The 17,259-nt window shown below is 43.8% G+C and overlaps 1 protein-coding gene across 8 annotated transcripts in view; it reads right to left on the reverse strand.

Moving 5' to 3' along the window:
- The window catches only part of ZNF608 (zinc finger protein 608), a 105,974-nt gene that overhangs the window by 55,180 nt on the left and 33,535 nt on the right, over positions 1 to 17,259 (reverse strand). For all 8 annotated transcript variants that reach the window (XR_010942079.1, XM_067731594.1, XM_067731589.1 and 5 more), the window contains one exon: positions 5,644 to 5,899. Coding sequence is in view for 7 of the 8 variants with exons in the window: in XM_067731594.1 (XP_067587695.1) it covers positions 5,644 to 5,899 (256 nt within the window). In the remaining variant the exon portion in view is untranslated. The remainder of the gene's footprint in view (positions 1 to 5,643; positions 5,900 to 17,259) is intronic.

The following is a 17,259-nucleotide window of genomic DNA, read 5'->3' on the forward strand; positions in this document are numbered from 1 at the left end:
AATGAGTAGCACTTGTACACTGTGGAAGGGGCATCCTTTGAGCTGCTCTTCCACCAATGGTGATGAATTTCAAGAAACAATCCATACTTCCATCAGCAACCACCACTGCAAGATGGCCCGGGAAGGTGACGGGGGAGCAAGCGCGCCCAGCACGATACACAAAGTGGAAGTAACTAGTAGTTCTTTCAGCCCCTCAAAACCTCTGTGGAGTTTATGCTGAGGATCAAGGCTGGACCCTTTTTCTCATTAGCTCAGTGATTAAACAACTATGTTCACCTGGCAAACTCACATCCTAGGGGCTGGTTTATCTCCACTGAGCACAGTACTGATAGGGAGCCTGCCCACCAGCCATCTTAAAGTTCCCCATCACTGCACAGTTGTAATCATCACTGGTATGGCAGGTAATGAAATGCAGAAGTGAAAGTGGGCATCTTATTCCCCTTATGAGTCAAAGCTGAACTTATAAGATCACTGGGAACTGTCTCAACAAACAGTAGTGTTTCAATCATTAAAGTACTGCACCAACTCCATGCTCGGTTACTAAAAATACAAAGTAAGCTTGGATTAATACTTAATCTCTTGAATCAAGATTTAAAAAGAACGTTCTCTTTTCAAAAAGATTGGTAAGTAAGTACTGCAGAATAGGAATAACAATACCAAATATTAGATCGGTCGTCAATTATGTAGGATCATTTGCTTTTTAATGAATTAGCTTGAAACCCCCTCTACTGCACAGTTAAACACTATCCTCTTTATGACTTTGGAGATGCAGAAAAATCAGAAGAATTTAAGAACATCTTTGATGGTTTAAAAATCATTTACTTCTCTAATCCAAACATGAATTCTCAAGATCACTTTTCTTTCCTCAGAAAACACACAGAACATCAGGTGAAGGACCTGACATAAACAAGCATTCTTCCTCTCACGCTAGGTGTTTTCTCATAAGTCATCATTTGCACTCCCATCGACCCCTCTGAAAACTCTCAATGTTTTCTGAGTACAATCTTTTATTTGCTACTTTTATCAACTTTCCTTAATACTCTGGGTTTCTGAACTATTTCAAAAATAACTCAGCAGACCACACAGAGACGAAGTTACAGTGTCTGGCTCACTGGAGAAACAAACTAAGGTCCACCCCACCGTACTAATAAATTAGGACGAGCGGTACACCAGTCAGTTGTGCATTAAGCCCCTCAAAACCTATGTGGAATTCATGGTCAGGATCAAAGCTGAACCCTCTTTCTCATTAGCACAGTCACTAAACAGCTATGCTCACCTGTCACACCACTGCATCTTGACAGACATTATCTACCCTGTAAGGTAAACATGGCAGGTGTCTCTGCCCATGTCATACCTGAGAAAATGAGACAATAATACATGTGACTTCCTTAAAGGGAAAAAGTTGAGCAGCTTGCAAAGGGCCAGGACATCCCCTCTTTCCCCTGAGACAATGGTTCTCATCCTTGCTTACACATTAGAAGCCCCTGGGGACATATGAAAAAACACCAATGGCAGGTCACCAAACCAGACCAAGATGCCAGCCCAGACCATGGAGATACCTGGGAATGGTGCCTGGGCATCCGCATGGTTTAAAAGCTCTCCAGGTGATTCACAGGCACAAAGTGGAGAACCAGTCATCTCTAACCTACAGATGTTTAAAAGGACATCACTATCACTGGCAAACACCGATTTTCTTTCTCTCACTTCCTTTTCTTCGGTGGCTTTGCCTAAGGACAGAATGGCAGAGCTGTGGTAAACAACAGTCATAACAATGAATAATGGACCCAACCAAAACAAGTATGTTCTCGGGGTGGGCAAAAAACAACAACAAAAAAAACCCCAGTAAGAAATAGGATGCAAGAATCAAAAGGAAAACACATTCTCGAAAGCTAAAAAGCAAAGTTCAACACATAGGTATTCACATACATCGCTGTATACACCATGTTTTCTTTCTGTTTTTCCCTCCCCAAAAGAGCAAATTTTCAAACAAATAACTATACACTGGCATGTGTGTCCCAAATGTCAGGAATGAAATGCTAAGGAAATTCCTTCTAACATCTGCAAGTAATTTTGTACAATACGTCATTGCTCCTATGCATTCACCTTAAAGAAGAAAGATCAGAGTAGAATAACTATATATCCAAATGCAGTAATAGTTTTGCTCTACTATTAAGCATGATCTGAAACCCACTAATTATTTCCAGAGGGAACTTCTCTCCTAACACTTTATTCCGAAGCGTAGTTTGGTTCTTAGGCAACCAGGACTTCATGGGCTGGCAGTAATACAAGTGGGAAAGTGTCATTAAAAGAACACTCCTCAAATGAGGAATTCCAAGCATAAGAAACAATTAGGTACCTAGTGGGGATTTCGTATTCCAGTTCTGCTGTTCCTACCACCTTCCAACGAAATCACAAATACACTCAATATTCCCCCAAAGACTGCAGATAGGAGCTTTTAAGACTTCTAGGATCTTAAGACACACACACACACACACACACACACACACACACACACACACAAGCTTCACATATGCGTGAATGAACATAAATTGGGTCTGTGAAAAACACTACCAGTTATACAATATCTTCAAAACGAAAATACCAAGGAAGAGATTTTATTCAACTCAATCTATAGGACGTTAGTCAAAGGCAACCGACAGTTTTACAAATGCTCTGTTAGGGAAAACTTATACTAGGAACAGCCACAGCTTACTTTCCCTTCACTTCCCCCCAAATCCATCTTTTTTTAGCTCTGCCAAATAAGTGGCTCCAAATGTGTTTGTTCTGTTTCTCTCTTTGTTTTTCCCAAAAGGGAAAAATTAATGGTCAAGTGGGTTTAATTTTTAAATCGGTACAAGAGCTTTAAACACACTGTACCGAAAAAAAAATGCAAACGGAATGCTCTTGAAAATGGTTACACATTAAACACACATCTAATGACCCAGGCCTCTACTAAGGCGAGTTCTTAAATTCTACGGGGGTCAGAAGTTTAGTTTATTCAGCAAGAATAACTCTATTAACAGCTCCGTCTCCTACTTGTCACCACAGTAAATATCCACACACTCCAAATCCTAGAAAATGTGAGGCAATTCAAAGGAGGCTGGAGCTGCTGAGGGCTCCACTGCTGCGCCTCAAAAGCTTCTACAGCAACTGGTCTGCCATAGGAATCAAGGGAAGCCACCCACAGGGATGCACGGATCACAGTGGATCAGAGCAGTTACATCAGACTTAGGAGACGGATTTTCAGAGAACAGGAAGAAAATGGGGAGGGCTTATGTACATCACTCCTAAATAATAATGACGATGAAAGCTCTTTAAGCACATGCCCAGAGTATCAGAATTACTGACCAACTCATGTACTGCTATAGTTTTTAAACACAGATTTTTTTCCCCCCTAAATATTCTCATCTTTTATTAGAGGCCAAGGTTAAAAGGCAAAACCCAGCAGACTCCTAAGCACAGTGAAAAATAACCCAAGCCTTATAGCTGTTCCAGAGCGACAAGCTTTCTGGATTTTTAATTTTTAATTTAATTTTACAACATCTACCATGCAGGAAGGTCACACCGCGGGAACCTGTCCTATCACACGCTGGAATAAATAAAATCATGGCAAGCCTTATACAGATGGGCACCAAGTCATATCTAGGAAAGGGAAGACAGTGTTCCACCCTAAGCAGTCAATTATCCAAGTTACAAGAAAATCTGATTTTTAAGTTGATGGGAATGAACCCTTACTCTTTCCAAATCTTTTTGTTCCTGAAAGTCACCTCTACTAATTAACCTTATTAATGTCTTGATGCCTTTTCTATACTTTTCCCTCCAAGATGCCAGTCTGAAGCTCTTATCCACCACTTCTGCTCTAGGGAAAATCTAAGGGAAGATGCACTGTGTACAACCCACGGGCAATGAGGGAGAAGCCGTCTCCCCGCATGGACCCCTGCCACTGAACAGGGTCTAAACAGGCAAGCAAGACAGGAGAGGTTTAATTCCCGCTCCTCTGACATCAATTCCTCTCAATGTGGTTGCGTAGTTCTGTTTTAAATGGCTTTCCAGTTAAAAGTACAAAGAGGGAGGAGCCCCAAAACCCCCCCAAATTTCTAAAACCAAGAGTAAATTTTAACTGTTGCTCAGTTCTATTTAAGCAAATAAGAGAGCTCCCCGTATCTACTGCTTTCATTCCCTTTCTCTGGTCTCTTCTTACATAATTCAATCTTGCTATTTCCTTAATGATGCTATCCACAAAAATTTTAAATCTAATTACCAAATCCATCCTACAAGAAGAGTACATTCAATGTAATATGTAGAATTCAAATATTTTCCCCTTAAGTTTTTTTTTCCTATCTTGAAACAGCTTGGGCTGTTTTCTGGCTTCTTACCACTATGCTTACACCTGTCACCTGATTTTCAGTCTTCATTTTTATTCTCATTCCCTAGTTTGTCACTGTTCTTAACTATTTTCTCCCAACTATTTCTTCCCCAACAATTACCCCCAATATATTCTCCTTTCCCATCAACTCAGCCTCTTTAGCATATATTTTACGTCCTCTCCTTTGAGTTTCAGCCCTCAATTTTTCCCCTTGATACAGAGGAACCTAAACGATGATTTTGTGTCTCAGATCCTTATTACCCTTATCCTTGCTCTGAACTCCTGTCCCGAAAGACCATGATATTGACAACAGTCATCTCCTTATCCTTGACCAATCCAGCTCAGAGGAAAAAATGTTTCCCCTGTGTTTTTTATTTTCCTTTGGTCCCCTGGTGTACCCTGGGGCATGCGTCTTTCTTATGTGCTCTCCTCTACTCACTCCCCCGTGGAGCAATGCAGCTCTCTCCTTGATATTCAGTTTGTAATTATCTGTTGGCCTCTGTCAAGGACACTGGCCATCTGAAACACGCTCTACTTGATGATCATATGAGATGTGAGATGTGGCCAACCACGGTCTGGATCCACTGTCAGTACGACATACACCTGATGTGTATTTCCAATAGCAATGAGACATTCACCCTGATCCATTTCTCTTGCACCTTGGGTTCTCTTGTGACTAATGAATAGCACTTGCCAGAGGGCTTGCTGGGTTAAGGGCCGGGAAGGTGCTATGTTTCCAGGCACAGAAAAGAACTGACTGGCTCAAATGGGGCTTAAGTCTTTGACCTCGGCTTCATTAGCTCTCAGCACAACCAGCCACAGTCACATGACAGCAAGGGCCCCTGCTAAATGCAGGAATCCTGTGTCGATTCAGAAGGGAAAATATAAGCCTCAACAACACGACGACACCCACACGGAGACAGATCTGTTAGCAAACCAAGAAGGAAATGAACTTGAGATCTATGTCCCATTCTGATTTCCATGACACCTCCTAGGAGAAAGGGTAACTAACCTTCACCCTGCTTCTCACAGGCCTTCCAAGTTAGTGCTTAAAGCGGAAAACCACTTTGAGGGACACCATATTGCTCGTGAATGTAAGAGCAGCCATGAACAAAGAGAGAAACATAGCTCTTATTTCAACAAAAATCGAGAGAGCATAGAAACCACTTTTCTGTCCTCTCTGAACACCACACAGCAAATTCCCCTTACAGGTGGGACACACATACATCATGAGGAAGAGGGCATGGGAAAATAGATGAAAAATAAATTGTATTTACCTTCTTCTGTTTCATGCCACACGATCCCTTCCAAATTCACACTGGTCCCGGGTTCACAGGGCCCAAGACACTCTGGCTCTGTCACTACTCCAACTTCACACGTATTGACACCCACGGAACGAGTCCGAACCAAAAGCTGTTCAACCGGTGCTGCAATATTGGATGAAGATGGGGAAAAGTAGGAGGGCAGAATCTGAGGCGTGAGACTGCTGGAAATCGGCGGCGGTGGTGCTGGCACTGTAAACAGGGGGTCAACCTGAAAGACAGACAGGCTTACTGCAGTGGTGCTGCATGCTCGGAGCTCTTTTCAATGCAATCTGTTTACATCACTTCCAGAATACATCACCATTCCAAATTCCATTTGCAATTATAATACGCTTTGAGTGTTTTAATGGTGCCAAAATACAAAGCAGAATAGAAATAAGCATTTTCGTTTTTCATGACACAAGGTAAACACTGGAGCTCTAGCTTCCTGTGCTATAGACAGGCCTTCAAGGTCCTTCTAAATTCACCAATTAACAACCCTCGGCCTCCACAGATGTGAATGAAATATGCTTTGCCAAAGGAAGACTATTTCCCACTTGTCGTGAAATCGTATTTTCAACACTGCAATATTTTCCAAAGGAGAAACTCTAATAAATACCCAGATAGGCATCACTGGCCATTCAAGTACAGGAGATGGACTAAAATTGTTTGCAAAGTATTTTATAAACCATAATGAATTAAATCACTACTAAAGCAGATTAACTACTCTGCCAAATATATAAAATACATAAATTTGATTACACACACTGAAACACAGAAACTGGATATTATTAGCATGTATTAAGCATCAACTTTTAACTAAGTGTTCTACTGCAAAGTTTGGCAGAATTCATATAAATGGAGAAATAAATACGTGTGCTTAACAGAATCTGAGTTTCTCCAATGCGCAAATCTTTTAGTGGTTCAACAAAGATTCCTGATGAGTTTGGACCAAGACTCAGCAGCCCTATGTCTGAAAAGAGACAGCCAAAACAAGATCTTGTGGTACAATAACTCCTTTGCACCCCGATCCTGAGGAGAGCAAGCAAAGGGGTCCTTCACCACAAAAAGTTTAGGAGTCAGGCCATAATGAAACCAAAGACTATGCATGTACTAAGTAGGTAGACGGTCAACAGACTCATTCATTCCTTCCGCCCATTTTAACCATTGTTGTGACTGCTACGGAATAGCTTTGGCCCTGCTGACAGGTTATCAAATGTGAAAAAGCCAAACACACAGCACGTCTGCGCCAGGATTCCACATCACCTATGTCCTCAGGCTGCACAGAGACACCACCTACACACAAGAGATGATACCGTATGTGTTTTATCAGTTGGGCTAACAAATTAGATACGTAAAAAGGACACAGAGAAGGTTGTTCTGGTAAAATGCCATCTTAGTCTGTTTATATATTCTCAGTAAACGTTTGTAAGAAATCAACATTTGGCTACAGACATAATATTATATAGTCTTTGTTCGTCAAACAAAAAACCCCACACACACAAAAAGAGTGTATTTCAAGAAGTCATATGAGGAAGTGTGCTCCTAGATAAACAGCTGAAGCAGTCATCTGTGTGGGCTCCTTGTTCATATGACTGTAGGAACTATTTCTACAGTTTGCATTTCACTAAAATGATACAGCAACGTTCACATGCCCGAGTGATCCAAGATGCAATAGAACAGCCCTTCATCCAACTGCACACTAAAGAAACTTAATTTCCTGCTCTCAAAGCTGCCATAAAACTCCTTTTGCCCCATGCTTTTTATTGTTCTTCCTTCTTGATCACAGAGCCCAAGAAAGGAAAGCATTTAACAGCCCCAAACCCCAGATCTGGTGATTTATGCTTTTGTGTAAATGCAGTTTAACATGGATCAAAGTTCACACTGATAGTTCCTATTTTAAAACTGAGCTGACAAATGAAGAAAGGGTTCTGAGGAAGAAAATTTAAGGAGGACAGGGGAAGCCGATGCAACCTTGTAGTCTTTATTACAACTAAAAAATTACGTGAGATTGAAATCACTTTCTAGAATTTAAAAAAGAAAAAAAAAAAGACCAAGGAAAATTATAAACCACTATACTGCACATTTTTTTTGAGCATGATTCCCAACAACCTCTTAATCTGTATAGTTAGTTGCCAACTGTAATTTGGTGCTACACATGTAAACTGAAAAGACAAAATGGAACAATATTCTCAAGATATCCTTTATATCCTTGATCGACAGCGTACATGAATTCCAAGAGAACAAATATAGCTTCAGTTAGATACACAAGAAAATGGAATAAAATAAATGAGGTGAGGAGTCTCGGTATCAACTCTCTAATTTTGAATTTCAGGACACCCTGGGGCAACACGTACAACAGAAGTTATAGGGACAGGGTGTGCTGACACCGGGACTTTGGCCCCAGCTCCCACATTAATTAAGCTTGTGACTGGGGAGAGTCATTTAACCTCACGGAGGCCCATGGGCCTCAACTGGAAAATGTGTTCTTTGGCCTTCTAATAGTGATGACGAATCCTCTCACAACAGAATTTCTAGACCAAAGCCCTATTTCAGTATAACTCTGCTTATGAATATATTTGTATAGAGATACACTCACATACTTATTTGGGATATTTATGTAATTTCAAAGATGAAGCTTCTAAGGAATCTAGAAGCTTGATGGGAGAGGCCATGGTATCCTGGGCCTACCAGCAAGTTAACTGTACTTATTTCCATTAACACAATTCAAATGCAATGAAAACAGTTCAGCTGATGACATTTGAAGAAGGGACCTGGGAGCCCTGTGCATGCTTGTTTTAAAATGAGAAAAGTAAGATTCAGAGAAGTTTGACTATAAATATGAACTTAACCATAAACAGCCCCCCAATGTGGTAATAGTCTAAAACTCTTAAACTTGATAGGAGAACTCAATAGGTAATATAGTTTTAAAGGTTCAACTCTTTGACTTGCACAAGTGAATTTCTCTTAGTTTTTCCACTGTACTCACTTCCTCCATGTAGCTCAAAACTCCCATTCCCACAGGTACCCATCATCATCATCATCAGTGAGAGTAGAAAAGGGAACTTTTCTCCCTTGAGATTTCAGGATTTAGAGTGGAGAACAAAGACCTCCCACGTGGTCTACTGGGGGTCCCTCTTCCCCAGTGCTCACCAACTGGAAAACGGGTGGGGAATGATAGCTACTCCCAGAGGCAGGTTTTATTTGGCAGGTATGCTACTTTTAAAAACCTTTTCATTTGTTGACCAACACAAAAAAATTAGGGAAAAGTCTGAATTTCCACTATCTCGTAACATAATAATTGGCTCACATGCTATGCTGGGCCCACCTTCCTCGTGGCATCAGCTGACAGGCCTGAGCTTCCCTCAGCCTGCAGTGACCTACCCAGGCACAAGCAGTGAGTTGGCGTTTCCAGCTTTTCCGAGACGACCACAGAACGTTGGCGGTAGAAGGTCATCTAACCCAACTTACTCATTGTAGACAAAACCGTGGCCCATATCTGTTAGTGTGTGCAAGGGCAATTAAGCATCTCTAGGGGCAGCCCAGGTGAGCACAAAAGAGCCGCATCCTCCAAGCAGGACCTTCACAGAACGGGTTCAACGTACACTAACACTAGAGACAAAAGAGAGGTGAAAGGGAAATAATTCAGAGTGTGGCCATTTCTTCCTACCACCTCACACCCCCAGTGGGAGAAGTTCCCCTCAAAAAGGTTTTGGTTCTCTTGTGTATCTCATGGTAGCTAATACACAGTCACGTGACACCATACGTCACGCAGGATTTTGAAAGATCTTCAACAGTTACTGTTGCCTTATACAAAAGGTCAACTCCACTGCACCCTGATTTCTCAGTCACCCACTGATCATACACTGAAACGTAATTTCTTCACCCAATGAGGCTCCTTAAGACAGAGAGCAGCAACAGTTCCCATGAGGGAGTCCGGGGAGGAAGCAACATACACTTGGACTTGGGCAGTGATAAACCTCGGGTTGTGCTGGATTCAAATCCTGACCTTGGTGGTACTTGCTTGCATGGGACCCTGAGCAAATGACCTGGCTACTCTAAGGCTCAGTGTCTGGACCTAAGAAATGGGAATAAGAGTAACAATAACCTGCACAGGGTCGTGGTGAAGACGGCCATGAGATAATTCATGCCCAGTGCTTAGCTCAGTAAACAATGACTTTGAAAAAGAAAAAAGAAAGTCCCTGGTCTGATATTACAGTCCTCTAACCCTGCATCCACTTTTACAAAGCTCCTTTTTATATCCTACTATGTTTAACATAAATCTATAATCCTCTCCAAATGCATGGTTAAGGGCGGTTAAAGTGTGTTAAAAGTATAAGAAAAAGGGCTTAACCCTGAGAAGCTCAGCCTGAGGAAATACTGCTCCTTTCATACACTGGCATCTGGCAGCCGTCCACCGGCTTAATCCAACCCCACTTTATAGCCAGCCCTGATAAGTCCTACACTTCTAGAAAATCTCCTTCTACTCGTCTCTAGCTGTACCTCTTTTTTTGTGCACTGCCCTCCCCAAAGTCTCCTTTTATTCACCTCAACTCGATCACATGTCCACCCAATAAATAATTACTAACACACCTGCTGTGTGTCAGGCGCCGCTAGCAAAACAAGAGTGGGCAAGACTGTAGCAGTAATCAACATACAGATCCAGCAAAATTACAAGTGTCGCTGCAGAACCTCATCCAAGGGGCTGTCCATGGTGGCCTGAGCACAAGAAAACAGCATGTAGAAGACAGTGCGGGGCAGGGATCAGTCTCTGGATACAGAATCCATCTCAACCTTTAAGAACCCTTGGCAAGGTGCTTGATCTGTCTGGGACTCAGTGGCTTCATCTGTAAGATGTAAATAACACTTGGCTGCTAAGGTGACTACTACCTGAGATCATTCCAACAACATTAGCCCAGGGCCCAGTACGGAACAGCCCTCAATAAATAAAAGCTATTGCCATTGTCAATATGATTATTATTATTACAAATATACTTGAGACCTGAACTGAAAAGAAAACAATAGGTGGTTTGGCCCTTTTAAAGCCAAATGCTAGGATTTGCTACGTTCAAAGGCAATTCAAGAGAAGCAGTTATAACTACCTTTCTGGAGGGAAGTACCCTAAAATAGTAATCATCAGATATTCCATTTAAACACTGGTGGGGAATTATTAGTCAAATAATACCAATAAATGGAATAAAAGAGCAGAAGAGAGAACTGGCCCGTTTTAGCGATCGTTCCTTTGTCAGAGCTCTTTTCTGTTATCTTGACGGGACACTGATGGAACCAGCTAGAGCCCAAAAGAGGAAAGCAGGAAAGCAGCCATCTCCAGTGGGAAAAAAAAAAAAAAGAAAGACCCATAAGTCTAACAGCTGGTGGTGGCAGCCTGTCAAACTGAGGAAAGTTAATGTCAAGAACAGACGCGCGGCAGTCTCTCACTGTTATTTTTGCATGATTATTCCCAGGTGTTGGTGCACGCTGAGCAGTAGCCCGGCTATTTATCACTCGAGAGAGCCTAAGAGTATGGGAGTAGGGGAGCAGAGAGGGGAGAGGGAGGCGGGGAAGAAGAGGTTATTTACACAGATAGAGGCACTTAGGGTGTGTAATCAGAGGACTGGGGGGAAGAAATCTGCAGAGAGATTCTGGCAATATTTTCTCTGTTCACCTTATTTCAAGAGCTTCCTGAGTGCCGATGAGCAAGGAAGGCTGCAAAGCTGGAGCGTGAGTGGCAGCAGCTTTGCATCACGCGAGCACGGACTGTGCCAGCCGCTGATGGGTTTCCAGGACCCACAAACTGACAGCAAGTGAGGAGGGGTCGGCAGGGCACTCCGGCTCCGCTCAGACCCAACAAAGGGACAGTCAGGTGGCTCTGCTGCGGGGAGGGCTAGCGCTGCCAGGCAGAGGGGAAGGAAGTTCACAGCCTGGAGACGGGCAAGCCTCAAGGAAAGATTCCCTCCCACATCCCGTGGCAGGTCTGAACTCCCATTGGGGAGCCTGCCCAGGTTTCTGCCATCTGTTGCCACAAATCTCCATGCTCATCTTGCTCTTAACCCCTCAATCCTGGGATTCTCAGGTCACCAACAACCAGAGCGGGAGTGGTGTTTTATTATTTTGCTCCGAGTCAATATTTTTACCTTCTATGAGCGCGCCAGGGCACAATTACTTAATGCTCACATTTTCTCCATATCCTGGTATTTGGCTGTTTTATGAGATTGCCCACAGTCACCTCTTTAATTTAAAAAGCATCAGACAGAGACTGCACTTCGTGTAGGGGAAATCACAGCTTTTTAAAGGTGACCACTGGCACAGTCCATCACTTTGCATTTTAACTACCCTTTCTGCCTGACATCACTGCTTCATGAGTAGAGCAAGGGAGCTTAAAAAATGGTTTCCTTGACTCTCTCTCGCCCTGTCACAGCTCACCCTTCCCCCTCTCCATATCCTCAACTCCGTTCTCCAGTAGGTCTGTGTCTTTATTCCTGTCACGGACATATACACACTAACAAACGTAAGGTAGATAGCTAGTGGGAAGTAGCCGCATGGCACAGGGAGATCAGCTCGGTGCTTTGTAACTGCCTGGAGGGGTGGGATAGGGAGGGTGGGAGGGCGGGAGACGCAAGAGGGAAGAGATATGGGAACATATGTATATGTATAACTGATTCACTTTGTTATAAAGCAGAAACTAACACACCATTGTAAAGCAATTATACCCCAATAAAGATGTTAAAAAAAAATGGTTTCCTTAAGCACCCATCTTTTCCCTAAAAGGATTCGTCAAGGGTAAATTTCCATCCCTGTCAGACACAACTGCAACAATTGTATTTCTGTCATTCCTAAGTCTATCCTTCCTACATGTAGTGAAGACTTTTCCGTCTAGAACTGTGATCAGGGCAATGCATGCTCTACAACTTGCCGCCACACAACAGGGGCAAACTCTTACTAAGGGCCGACTGTGCACCAGGCCCCCATATGTTGTCTATCTCCTTTGACACTCATTATGTCCCCATTTTATAGAAGCAGAAATTGAAGATCTCGGAGGATGGGCAACTTACCCAAAGAGCTGAAATTCAAGGCCAAACCTCTCTGATTTCCAAGTCCATGGGCTTTCTTGTAAAACCACTAATGACATCAGTAGCTACTGTTTAACACATATAACACAGGAGGGATTATACTGGGCATTGTCCCATTCAGTCCTCACAGGCTATGACTGAAAGTACTTTACAGATGAGGAATAAGAAACTTAAACTTAAAAGGTAACTTAGGGTCAGTGGCTGAGCCAGAATTTGAACCCACATTGGTCAAACGACAAAAGAAACTCTTCTCATTGTAAAAGAGAACACAAGATGTTTGAAACCTACCTCCCCAGGTAATTTCTGACCCTTTTCTGCATGTTAGAAGGCACGCATCTGCTCACTTTTCTCAACACCTAGTTCAGAATGGTGCACCTCGTCGTGTCCAAGCAAATACTGCCATCCCGCCAGAAACCTCAACTAAAAACCTCACGGAAACCAAAGCTCAGGTTTTGTTTTGTTTTGCTTTTACACATCTTTATTGGAGTATAATTGCTTTCCAATGGTGTGTTAGTTTCTGCTGTATAACAAAATGCATCAGCTATACATATACATATATCCCGATAACCCCTCCCTCTTGCGTCTCCCTCCCACCCTCCCTATCCCACCTCTCTAGGTGGTCACAAAGCACCCAGCTGATCTCCCTGTGCTATGCGGCTGCTTCAGGTTTTGTTTTGCTGTTGTTATTGTTTTAAATCATCCGACTCCAAAAGCAACAGCTAGGTACAATGACTGGGAATCACCATTATTTTCATTTTCTCATCCCCAGGTATAAAAACCAGAGACCGCCCCAAATAAAAAGCCAAAGTACTTTTTAGCTGTTCAAGTGCTTTTAAGAGCTTCTCCGTTGAACTGGGTAGGACTCAGCCTGGGGCTGAAACAGGGCTCTGGCCCAGGGGGCCAAGACGGATGCTTTCTTTCCAACCAGGACCTCAGCCATGCTGAAGTCGCAGAATGCCAGCCCAGGGTCTCTGTGGCGCTGCTTGCGGGGGGTGGTCAAGGGAAGGTCCCTGACTATTAGCGTGTCACTCCAGAAGTGACTCCATACGTGCAGGTCACAAGGCAGAGGCACACACGGGCCAGCCACAGGTGTAAAATATATTTTAAACCACAGTGACGATCCTTAACTTCATTCTCTAGCCATGACAATTTTTCAAAGCAAAAGAGAAGGTACTGAGTATGGAAAGACAGTGTAATTCAACTACTCCAGACTCAGTGTCTTAAGTTCTTTGATTGCTGTTTTGAAGCCAAACCAAATTCTCACCTAGAAGGCCCTCCATCAGCTGTGCTGAGTTCCACAGGAAAGCGCTTCCAGTGGAGGTGGAGGGGACATGGGGACGCAGCCTCGGGCACTTTCCACAGCAGTTGTCACATACTTAGCCTCATTTGTGTTCTTTGCAAAAAAAAAAAAAGAATCTGTCCTATTGCTGAGCGACAGATCCTTCACCTGTTTTAAAAGTGTCGGTGACATCTTCCACTGTTCAGCAAGCTGGGCATGTTTTAAACAGCAGGAAAGGATCAGTGTTTTCCTATCTTGTTCGTAAGGGTTCTCTGATTTCCTCACATCCTGCCTATTTCCAAAGACACTTAAACACACACAAAGGAGGCAATGGTAAAAGCTATTTTAAAAAGTCTGTCTTCTTGGATTAATCCTTTTCACAAGTCTCTTTACTTTGTATAAAGTTAAACTCCTGAAGAGTTCCACACAAATCCCATTTCTTTCAATTAGATCTGGCCCCCAATCCTAACAGTGAAACTTTTAAAAAAAAGGAGGCCCAGAGGTAAAACTCTGAATTTTTAACTCTGCATTTTGCTTCACGTGGGTGCACCTGTATCAGCAAGGAAATCAATTTCAAAATCCCTGACTACTGGGTATCTTCGTAGATACTGGCCATCAGTGTACTGCCTGTCTTTGCACGACCCCAATTTCCCCTTGAAATTAGGGAAAGGTTGGAGGCCTATCATCCTCAACCATCTCTGGACACAGATATGATTTAAAGAAGGGAAAAAGGAAGGGAAAAGAACGAAAGAGAAGGCTGTTTGGGGAAAAAAAGAAAAATCACCTTATTCCTAATCCTCTCAACTAACAGCACTTCTTTTCTTTATAGTAGAGAATCTCACCTGCAACCACCTAAAAGGAATATTTTCGACACTTAAATTATGGACACAATACATGCTGGTCATAACAAGTTCAAACAAGGAAGTGCCTGAGTCGCGCCTTATGGGAACTAAGACTGCACTTCGGGAAGGGTCAAAGCCCCGCTTTCCACAGCAGGGTGGGCCAGCCACGGAAGGAAGCAGCTGTGACATCCTGCCCAGCATACTATCTTGGTACCATTCCCTCCCTGCAAAACCTAAACGCTGCTCACATAAATTCAGGTCTAAGATGCTCAGTCTGCATCATCAACATCTTATCCCTCATCCTTCCATAACTTCCAAACACTGATTCAAAACAGCCATCACTCTCTTAACGCAAGCTTTGGAATTTTAATTTCATATCAAACAACTAAGTAAAGCTCTCCATAGTTCATCACAGAGATGGACGATTACAGAACGAAAGAAAATCACGAAGCTCCCCCAGCCACCTCCATACCTGTCTTCAAGGACACCCTGGAGACACTCACATTCATTCTTTTTTTTTTTTATCCTTTTCTGGATTTTTTTTTGTTTTTTTTACGTTCATTCTTATTTCAGCTCTACTGAAAGGCAAGAGTGGGCTCTCTCATCTGATTTTATAAACTAAGGAAACTAAAGTCTTAAGAGGTAAGCTACCTCACAAGGTCAGGAGCAAAAGAAGAGACCACAGGCTATCCCAGTGAGGGCTGCCATGCCCTCTACCAAGCTTTGTACCATTACTGAAACTTTTAAAGTTCTCTTCTCACAGAACCCTCCCAAACCCCGACAAAAAAGCTGCCCACAGGCCCAGAATTCTGTTTTCCCTCCCGAGAACAGAAGGAAAAGTCAGACTTTAAAAGTCAACAGGTCATTCTCCAGGGAGATCCTCTCTTCTAACAGTTTCTTATGCATCCTTCTAGAAACTTAATCCGTATAAAAAAATGCGGGGCAATGGGGAGGGATCGATTTTCATTTTATAGCCTTCTGTGCTTGCATGAATTTTAACATGAATATGGACTACTTTCATAATTCTTTTAAAACTAGTTTTTAATAAAAAAGATGCTAAGCCATTCCACTTTAGAATAAAAGGAAACAAATGCTAATGCAGAAGGGAGAAGGCACGTGATTGAGACTATTTCAACTCCTTGTGCAGAGGTCCTGAAACCAACAAGCCAACGTGTTACTGCGTGGGACCTAGTGTGTGTCATGGGAGATGGTGTACTGACCCTGTGTCCTCCTCTTTACAAGGGCTGCTGATTAAAGCCCCCTCACCATTGGGGAAGTCGTTCACTCATCTTGGTGGCCAAGTGCCACCACGTACCAAGCATTGCTCCGTGAGCCCTAGGGGGCCCCGAGGACGCTGGGGAGACCAACAGTGGCTGCAGAGCAGTGTAGGGTCAGGGCTGCGGTGGTCAGTCAGGCCCAGGGCACTGTGGGAGCACCAAGGGGTGGGGCAGGAATTGTTCAAGGTGGATCTGAAGGAACTGCAGGACTGAGCCTGGGGAAGGGCGGGAGGTGTGGGCAGAGCTGAGCCATGCTGGACGGCACAGTCGGTTAAGGGGCTTAGGGGGTCAGGAAAAAGATGGAACATTAAGGATGGAGAAACAGACAGCTCGTGAAGAGCCCAGGTCAGGATAAGAATTTGGGGGGTGACTGCCAAGTTAGCAGAGAGCGGTGAGCATATGAAAGTGGGGGCATGGGAGGATGGACAGTTTCTGTGGTAAAAAGGAAGCTGTGTGAGGGGGTTGAAACTGGAGGAAAGGAGGACAGTTAGGAAGCTACTAGAGTCACCCACGGAAGAGGGTGCGGCCGTGGAGAGGGTCGGGGGAGAGGCCATGCTCTGCAAGGTGGGGAAGCGGGGAGGCTCGAGGACCAGTTCCAGGTTTCTGTTTCAGGGGCTCAGGGCGTCACTCCCTGGGATGGGAAGGATGGGCGGAGGGTGGAGGGGCGATGTCTATCACGCGGATGGACAGAACGGTGTGGAGCTCCAGAGAATTATCTAGACTAGAGAGGAGTCACTGGCAGAGAGAAAGTGGTGAAGCCAGCAGAGAGGACGAGACGGCTCAGGGGAAATGTGAAAAGTACGAAGAAAAGGGCCAGAACCCTGCAGGCTCCAACACTGATGGGGCAGAAAGAGAGCAGGCGGCGTGTCTGTTGAGGTCACAGCAAACCAGGGGAGAGCTGAGTGACCAAAACCAAAGAAGAGAGGGTCCAAGGTCACCATGGTCTCGGAGGTCTGGTGGCCAACACCAAAGAGCAGTCAAGGGGAGACAGTGCCCACCCTTGGGGAGCTGGCTTGGGCCTCGCGCCCCCATCTACCAGAAGAGCAAGACTGCTAGTTTTTTAATAGCAAGCCCTTAAATTCACCCTAACAGCCGCTGGCAGCCCCACAGTGTGGGCCCTATAC

The sequence above is a fragment of the Pseudorca crassidens genome, chromosome 3, assembly GCF_039906515.1.
Source record: "Pseudorca crassidens isolate mPseCra1 chromosome 3, mPseCra1.hap1, whole genome shotgun sequence".
In the NCBI taxonomy this organism is placed as follows: Eukaryota; Metazoa; Chordata; class Mammalia; order Artiodactyla; family Delphinidae; genus Pseudorca; species Pseudorca crassidens.